The sequence below is a fragment of the Scophthalmus maximus genome, chromosome 7 (assembly GCF_022379125.1).
Source record: "Scophthalmus maximus strain ysfricsl-2021 chromosome 7, ASM2237912v1, whole genome shotgun sequence".
Classification (NCBI taxonomy): Eukaryota; Metazoa; Chordata; class Actinopteri; order Pleuronectiformes; family Scophthalmidae; genus Scophthalmus; species Scophthalmus maximus.
Window position 1 is genome coordinate 14325893 of NC_061521.1, and position 9108 is coordinate 14335000.

Below are 9108 nucleotides of genomic sequence, written 5' to 3' on the forward strand. Positions count from 1 at the left end.
CAATGCTTTGCCATATAGCAATCCCCTTGCAACACCACCATTGCAAGGAATCAAGTGAATTTCTACAAAATGTGATGGGCCATTGTAGAGAATCAGGTCTTTAAAATTAAGAAAGATGAACATCAAAGCATGACTACCGGTACCCACAAAAGGAACAAACAAGGGGGGGAAACAGGAATGGGCTAGAAAGTATCTCTAGTAACTACAGAAAATGAAATATCCCCTAGCAAAATGACATTAGTTGAGGAGACAGTAAAGACATAAAATGATACCATACTAAAACAGGTGCAACACCCAAACAGGTCAAACATTGAGTACACAGTCTTACACCACATCATAATCCAACAACCTCAAAGCTTCACAGTGCATCTGTCAATCAACAACCACAACAACAACAACAACAACAACAAGAGGGCAACCAGGGTCAGCTAAGAGCTAATGCTCCACACAACCACACAGAGGTTGAAGACAGGAGCTGGGCGGTTAGCAGCACACACGCCACGACAGGTCAATAATAAAGTAGCCAGCGGCATTAGCATTGTTAGCATGAGCACTATAATGGTCACCCACAGCACACAGTGGAGACATCGACTGATCATGTTATAGGAAGCACCAAAGGCCCAAGCTTACCTCGGCCGGGTGAAGCAGTGCTGTCCAGCAATCTCGGCTGTTACGCTGTGGTAGGAAGAGGCCGTGACTGGTCCAAGTTTATCTGGAGTGAAACAACTCCTCCTCGGTGATGAGATGTGACGAATCACTAACCGGTCCTGGGTTTTTGTCCCATATCGTCGTTCGGTGTGTTTGGGAAGTTTGTCGACAGGCTTGCAGGTTAAAAAAAAAAAAAAAGCGGTCGTGTTGTGCAGCAGTTGTAACGTTACAGGGGAGCTAGCCTAGCACAGAGGCTAACAGCAGCAGTTAGCTAGCAAGACATGAGAGTGGACGGGGGAGCTGCACGCGCTACTACAACGGTGTGTTTATCGGCAGCACGTGTTCCTTGGGATTTTTTAAAGTGTACTGTTAAATTTTTGAAGCCTCCTGTTGGCATTTTAAGTGTTCTTACAACATGTATTTCAGTGTCGTGACGTCACCTATTGGCGCGAGGGCTGCCGTTTTAAAGTCTGGAGTTGAGCGTGGGGGGGCAGCAGCAGCAGCGACAACTCCGTTCACTCCAATGGACTTTTTTTTCCCCCAGCAATGGCGGATCATGGAGCCTCTCAACAGTTCCCGGAAGCGAGCAGCAGAAGAATGGAGTCAATGGACCGTCTGTGTTGCACCTACAAAGGGTAAGACGTTTAAATAATCCAATTGTATATTATCAGCATATCTAAATCAAATCAACATGCGCATTAAAGCATTCAATTATCAATTGAATTTTACTTTCTTTTTTTTTTAAACTTATTGAGTAACTACATAGAGTAACTACATAGGCATGTCGCTCTGCTATATTGTAAACCGATACATTTATTGACTACTAATTACCAAAAAATCGCAGTTCTGTCGCTCTGAATAATGGATTGTAATTGCGCGCCAAGAACTTCCGGGAACTATGTGAAGTCTACGTGAGTCACGTCACGTGACCTGCAAGCATTTTGGACTTCCGTTGTCGCCACTTCTCTGCACTGCACGTCCACCTCCACCTGTCACCTGCACTCATTGGACGGTACCAGCTGTCAATCACAAGCTCTACGTGGGCCCGTGATTTTTACAAAATGAACATCATGCTGTCTTGTAGAACAATTGAAACTAGGCGAGCTCGTGAAATATCCTAAGGAAAAAAAAATTTGACTTTGAACATTTGATCACAGAGTGATAACAGCCCTTGTCAAACCCTTAAATTATTTTAAATATAGATAATTATTCTCCTCTATATATAATAATAATAATAATACATTTCATTTATAGAAGAACTAAACTCTTTTCATAATAATTGTCAGCAATGTTGTACTATCACCAGTTTGGCAAATAGATACTACTTTCTGCAATAGAGAAAATGTATTGCTAATAACATCTTGAAGCACAGAAAATTTGAAATAAAAAAGAGGCAGAGACAAACATTTCTGGAAAACCTATCTGGGGGAGAAAAAGCATTACTTTAGATTTATGACACAGTATAGAGGATTTAGTGCTTAAAGTTGCTATCATTCTATTAATCCCTTGGGGCAAGACATAATCCTGGCACTTCATGACTAGAATACATGTCTGGAAATATCTAATTGAAATAGAACTTCCATTCCATTTTTATAACCTGCCATGTCTGTGCACTCTTAACATCAACATCTGCAGTAACATCTTGCCTTCAATCAAAAGATTAGAAATGTATTGAGGCACTGTCAGTGCTTCAGAAGCAGCCAATTCTTTACATATCAGATTTATTGCAGCTGTGGTCTCTGACTTCGACTACCATGGAAAAGGAAGCTTATGCTAACTTGAAAGTGCAGTCTCAGAGCTTGAGGTGTCCATGTCTCATGGTGAAACTCAGCCACCTTTCCTAAGGCAAACCCATCATTCCGTGCCAGTGCTGTCAAAAGAACACTGGCACAAAATGACACTGCAGTTAACCGTGGTCTGTCGGTTGCCCAGTAAACCAATTTGGCAAACAAAGAGCCATCACCTAGCTTCGATGTTTACTCTCAGTTAAATAAAGTGACTAGAGGCAGTGAAGCATTTTGTTATCTATTGTCCACAGTGCATTATTATATTTACATCCCTTTCTTAAATCATATGATGATGCAATATGTCCATGCAGAATTGATTTTTTCTGTGTCTGTCTCACTTAGAGGATGTGAAAATCTGATGTAGCCTATAAGATATCGTCTTTAAATATACACTAAAGTAAAACACACTTTCCTGGTCTTTCCTAGTAGTTAATCGTCACAGGGGATTTCTCCCCTAAAATATGATAATTAAGTTGACAAATGATTTGGGATGAGACTTTTAATTGACTAAAATGCCCAGACAAACAATTTTCTCTGCCGTCCTCAACTTTTATAATATCTCAAAGTCAAGGATGAACAAAGTCGGGGGACTTGGGACTGTGAGGCTCCTCTGTGGTTTGGATGTTGGTTGTGTAAGTGGATCATAGTAAGTAGGACAGCAAAACTGACACAGGCAGACCTAGATGTGTCTCGTTGCCTGCAGGGACCCCGATCAAGCCCCAGACTGTATGTGGACTGGGCAGACAAAACATAGAGGCCAACGACTGTAACCGTACAATGCAATTGTGACTGGACACAATGAGCTTTGTTCTGAAATGACATATCAACTGTTTGAATTTCACCGTCTCTAAAAATGTTAGGAAAAAATGTAAGTTCAAATAGATTAAGTTAATGTATTTTACCCGTTAACTCATCTGAGTGAATCTTGACATTGTGATTATTCTTGTCATGAGAATCATGGGGCTCTCTGAATCCATTAAATGTGTGGAAAATTAGCGTAAAAAAATGTAACTTTATTTTAAATGTGTCCATCTACTTGGACAAGTAATTATATGTATTTTTGAGTAACGTGGAGTATTCACAAAGCAATCCTTACTTTGCCCCCCACTTCATTTTACATGTGCAGGAAGGGGTGTACTGACAGCTGGCTCTGGATGCAAGCAGCAGCGTGACTGAATCTAAGATGCATCTGAATCAAACAGACAGGGACAGCCTCTATCAACTTATGTGTCGAAATAAAAGCATCTCACACATGAAAGGCAGGATCTCCATGGTTTCCCTTGGAACTGGGCCCCGTTGCCATGGGAATGGAAGGCGTTATTGGAAGAGGAAAAACACAGAAAGACAGGCAGGAAGACAGTGTCGTCTTTCCATTCACCTAATATGCACCGTTTATTTTGCCTTGATTCAAACTCGACGTTAATCAAACAAATTTAGGTATTCCTGTGTGTCATGTCCCCCATCGACGGTCACATGATTTTTTATGTGGCTGACTGTTTGCCTAACTGTGTAATTGTTATGCAGACAGCATTGTGCAAACCCTGTCCTGACTGTTCTGATGCAATTAACCACCCCATCAGCAAGTGCCTGCTCCCGAGTGTGATCAGACATCAGGGGGCAACTGAGAAATGAACACACACCACTGGTGTGTTACACAAGACCTTGTGATGAGTTATTATTAGCCTTTGCCTCGTACTAGCATACTGTCCAGAAACTCAATAACCAAACAGCCACGCTTGTGAGTAAATGCTTTCCTCAGCGAGACCGCCGCGGTGTTCAGGCGGCTTCATGTGGACCCAAAGCAGCCACAAAACAGAGCAGGGTTGACGAGAACACCTTTGTTCTGTTTATATAGTGTAGGTCTGATCGGATGCGAGGAAGTCCAACCTTCAGTTTGTTTGGTTGTTATGTACCAAAACAGGTCACGCTTGGACTCCGCTCCATACAGGTCTTGAGGTGATTGAGTGGGCGGTATAACACTGGACAGGTGCACAGTCGGTGTGATGAGTCTGCTACGTGCAGATACAGCATGACTTGTGCTGAGCCTTTTTGTAAACTGTGAATGTTTACACAGACAACAATATGTTGTGTGGTTACATGAAGTTGACTTTGTGCCACAGTTAAATAGATGTAAGTGGCAGAATGAAGGGTCTGAAATGTTAGTGTGGCGCTGGTAAAGTGGCACGTGATTAGAAGCAAATTTTCTGATGGATTAAACCCCCCAAAAAAACATTGCCAGGGTGTTGGTTGTATTGTATTTGTGTGTGTCTGTGTCAGATGTGGTTTCATATTACGTGATGTGTCCTCATGCAAACTCATGACGCAGCTAAACTGTATTGAATGGCATGCTCATTACTTCCACTAATCTGGTGCTTAACTGAACATTGAGGGCAGTGTTGACCAGAGTGGATCATAAACAGTGATGTCACAGCAACATTACTGACATAATGGAACATTTTGACCCTTTTTAATCAGGTTACTCGCACAGCTGTTAGATATTATAACCGAAGATCAAATTTAGGGTTTTGTCTATCAAGCCAATCAGCCACAACATTAAAACCAGTTATCAGTTTTAATGTTGTGACTATTCAGTGTATTGCATGTATTTTTATGCTCAAAAATTAAAAGACAGTCAGGTTGCCATTAACAGTCACCTTCAATGGTCATCTGCATACATGCAGTCAATAAGCTCACCCCCTTTCCTTATTGGACTAACGGAATACTTTGACCAGACAACGTCATGGCAACCAGAAAATGCAGTTGCTGAAGAAACCGGGGGGGGATTCCTGGCCACTGCACAAGCTGAAGTATAACGACATTACTGGCTTAAATTTGTATGAAGAAGAAGTAATGTAAAGTTTCCCACTTTCCATAACCTCTCATAATTCATAATTTCCCTTCCTCCTACAGAGCACACATGAGCCCATAGAGCAGTAGACCCTGGGGACGACCCCCTTTGGTGTGCTGATCTGTTCCTGTCGGTGTTAAGGCCTTCTCCCTATTCCCCGTGAGGAAGTGCAGCTCTGGAAGTAATATGCGAGCATGATGATCCACTTCCCCGTCCTGACCCAGACTTGTAGAAGGATGGTCCCACTCCAGCGAGGACTGATTGAGGTTGCACAATGTTTATATCCAATAGATCTTCTTCTTGTGTCTTGCGTACTTACAAATATCTCTATTACATATTGAAAATATAATCCAGTATCTGGATTACTAAAGTAATTTATCTTTCTAATCTCCATCTAATTTTCTTTTTGTAAACTTGAACATAGAAGATATATTACTGGGTAAGAGAAAAATCAAGGTTACTATTGTTTGGAATGTTGTGACTGTATGAGCATTAGCTAATATGCATGGTAGGCCTGTTCACCAGGGGTGAGACTGAGGGTCTTCCCTCAGACAAAGCTATATGAAAAATATACGTGCCCTCAATACACCTTAATTCACTTCCCTAGTTTGGCTCAGTTTTTCAGTTGAGCATAACCACATCAAATACAAAAAAGGCTGCCCTAAGGTGTTTTTTTGTTTGTTTTATTCATTAGACCAACTGGTGGCAGGCTAGCTGCCTCCTCTGACAGCTGGATTGTAGTGGGAATTGGATAACAAATGACAAAAGAGGTCCACCTTATCTTTGGTCACTCCAAGTCCAAAGCTACCCTGAGAACATGAGTGGGTGGCGTAAAGGGCCTTCTGGTGACTACAGTACATTGATCAAATGTGTTTCCAGTGACATTTTAAGGTGTATGTTATATTTCTTTTGGCATAGTATAAGAGCCTGGTTAAACAAAAAAACAAGATAAGGAAACTGGTTAGAACAGACCTACGTAGGAAGCTATAGAAAAATAAGACAAGTGAGATATGGCAGGGAAAGGACATAGTTTTCATTTCTTAGTAAGAAAACATTTTCTTCCATTTGAAGAAATGAGAGAATGGTGTGTTCAAATGGCAAATATAAAAGGGTTCTCTAAATTACAGTCGTGTGTTCTGATACAGATTGTCTGAGAATTGATTTCAAAGTGGATCTGGATTGCTCTCATTATTTGATGCTTTTATTCAATGCCCAACAATTTTATACATTTTTGTATGAGGGGCACGAGCACAGATCAACCTGTGTGCTCACTGAAACCAATGCCTCTGCTCTTTTGAAATCCCCCTGAATCCTATCTGTGGTTGACCAGCAAGGGGAATCACAGGTAATTCTAATTCATTACAGGGCATTTCACAGCTGAGTCAACACTCAGCACAAAAGCGTTCAAGCAGTATCAGCCTCCTCACAGGATCGGGAAACACATCCGGTGAAGAGTGGTGTTGTTGAAAGAAAAAAAAAAGGAGGTTCTCGTGTGGGATTTGTATGGGTTTCTTTGTCAGCAATGAGATGTTCCCGTGTGTCACGGTGACTAAGAAGCCTGTGTATCAAACCACGTATTGTAACACAAAACCCCTCATTTCCATCAAAACAAAATGAAAGGGGATTGCAGGTCTTTGTGGCCCTGTTGAATCTGTAGATCAAACTGAAAGTGGATCACGGGCTATATTTGTCTAGAGGCTTTTCTCAGCAGCACAATTCAAACTGTTAAATCAAGTAAAATATTTGCATTATAAAGCATGCGTCATTACAGCCATTGAGCTTTTCAACCAATCAACGCTGCAGCACTACAATTTTGGCAGCAATAGCTATTTATATGTACAGTATTTGCAAATGCTTTGCATCTCATCCCTTTGCTGTGTGTTGTTTCGTCATGTACTGTATAGCCAGCAGTTTTCCCCCATCAGAGCCTTCCTGAGCCCTGAGAAACCTATTAATCTTTAACTAGGAGCTATAGTGGCAGCCGGTGCTTTTAAGCCTGATCTTTATTGCAGCAAGCAGCAGGATATACATGCCCAGAGTCTACATTAAGAGCTCTGCTCTGTTCAGTTGTGCAAACATGTATATTGCACAGAGAGATGCTGTTTTTGTCTCCCCCATAAACAGGATGTGTTTGGCTCTGTATAGTCGTCTGAAAACAGGGCCGGTTTGAGTTCATATTCTATTTTATAAGCACTGCAGTTTATCCTGATATGACACAAATTAAATCTTCTAATGTCATTTCATAAAATTTCATTTCATTTTTATGATTCTTAATTTCATCATTTTAGCTGCACCTAAATTATATTCAGTGGGAAAAAACAGAGTCGTGTTTCCTGAGTGCGTAACTATCAAAAAGAAAGAAATCTTGATTGAATCATCCATCTCAAAAGCACACTAATTGGAGGTTTTAGAAATATTCTCTTAATCATTTTCTTTATGAAAAACCAGAGGAAAATACATGTGTTTCAGCTTGTAAAAATATTGCTGTTACAGTGTGTCAGTGTATGTCTGTCTCTGCTCTGTATCACTGCGGAGAAGACCGCCCCTGTTGTGTGCTGATTAAAATTAAGCACATGCTCACCAGTGTAAACTCCCCTCTTAGGTTTCTGGTTTCTAATGATATTTTTAATCATGTGAAAGGTCAGAAAGAAAACAACAGGCTTAGGAGAAATATGAGATGTTGGTTTCATCGCTCCAGCTAATGCCGCAGCAACATTAACACACCAAAGAATGGAAAGTCTGTAAAACAATATTTTGGATAATTTTGTGTTTGTTTATGAGCAACAATAAGGTAAGCTTTGACTTTTGTTTATGGTGGGGCATTTGTTATTTCTTGTATAACTTTATTCTGATTCCAACTTATTATTCTGACAGCATGTATTCAGCCACAGACAAAGACAAAAGAAAAACATTTGTGTTTTACATAATTTAATCATTATAAAATCCCATAAAGATTTGTGATACAAAAATGAAAATAAATAATCAAATCAATAAATAGAATTATAAGGAAGTACTTAGTCTTATGATGGTACAATGTGAGAAAGAGGCAAATCACAATCACCGAGAAGATAGTCTCTTTTCAGGGTGGACATTTTGTTCACCACTTTAAAGCGAAGGGATCGCTGGCTGAGATTCTCCTCTGAGATACTGTCAAAGAAGAAATCCTCATTGAAGATGGGATTACGGCTCTTTCTGATGACTGTGCTGCGCTGCTTCTGGATTTTTCCAGGAACCAGACACAGGCTGACGCTGCAGTTGATAATCTTCGGATCTACAGAGGGAGGATAGAGGCCCTCGGCACTGATCAGTCGAACGCGTAGTCTTTGGTTATCCGGACAGTACTCCGCTGAGAGTCTCAGGCAGCCGTCTTTCCCTACGGGTACCATTCTCTCCTTCATTACCTTCTCTCTGTGCAGAGTCAAGTCCGTGGGGAAGATGGTGGGCGGCGCCAGGCTGTAGTTGCCGGGCAGGCCTTCAGCCAACCCCTCTGATGCTCTCCTCATGACATTGGGGCTGTTGTCTGTGGAGCTGCCTTCATCTGTAGATAGGGAATTGTTCCTGGACACCATTGCCTTCCTCATGTTCCTTGAGAGCAGTAGTTCATGACTCAGTGTTTTGAAGAGGGACGACTTGGCAGGGCACCTGGTCAGCAGCGGTGAGTTGAAAGGAGAGGACTCAGTAGAGGAAGTCGTGTCACTGTCCAAAGCCGTCTGCCAGTTCAGGGAGTATAATTTCGGGGAAAGCCTGGAGGTCAGGGTGTTGAGGCCGAGAGAGGAAGGAGAGGAGGAAGGCGAGGTGGAGGGGGAGACTTTGGTGCACACGCTG

The 9108-nt window shown here is 41.6% G+C and overlaps 1 protein-coding gene and 1 long non-coding RNA gene across 3 annotated transcripts in view; one reads left to right on the top strand and one right to left on the bottom strand.

Moving 5' to 3' along the window:
* Positions 1-209: 209 nt before the first annotated feature.
* On the top strand, positions 210-7838 carry LOC124850108. 2 transcript variants are annotated; one of them, XR_007030960.1, is made up of 3 exons: positions 210-968; positions 1193-1283; positions 5346-7838. It is a non-coding gene; the product is annotated as an uncharacterized LOC124850108 (long non-coding RNA). The 2 variants fall into 2 exon arrangements; XR_007030961.1 differs by having other exon boundaries at positions 210-828.
* A 369-nt stretch (positions 7839-8207) lies between these two features.
* The window catches only part of c2cd4a (C2 calcium dependent domain containing 4A), a 2183-nt gene continuing 1282 nt past the window's right edge, over positions 8208-9108 (bottom strand). The window contains exon 2 of the mRNA XM_035642015.2: positions 8208-9108. This exon is cut by the window's right edge and continues 555 nt beyond it. Within this exon, the coding sequence (XP_035497908.1) occupies positions 8304-9108 (805 nt within the window). The 3' untranslated portion in view covers positions 8208-8303.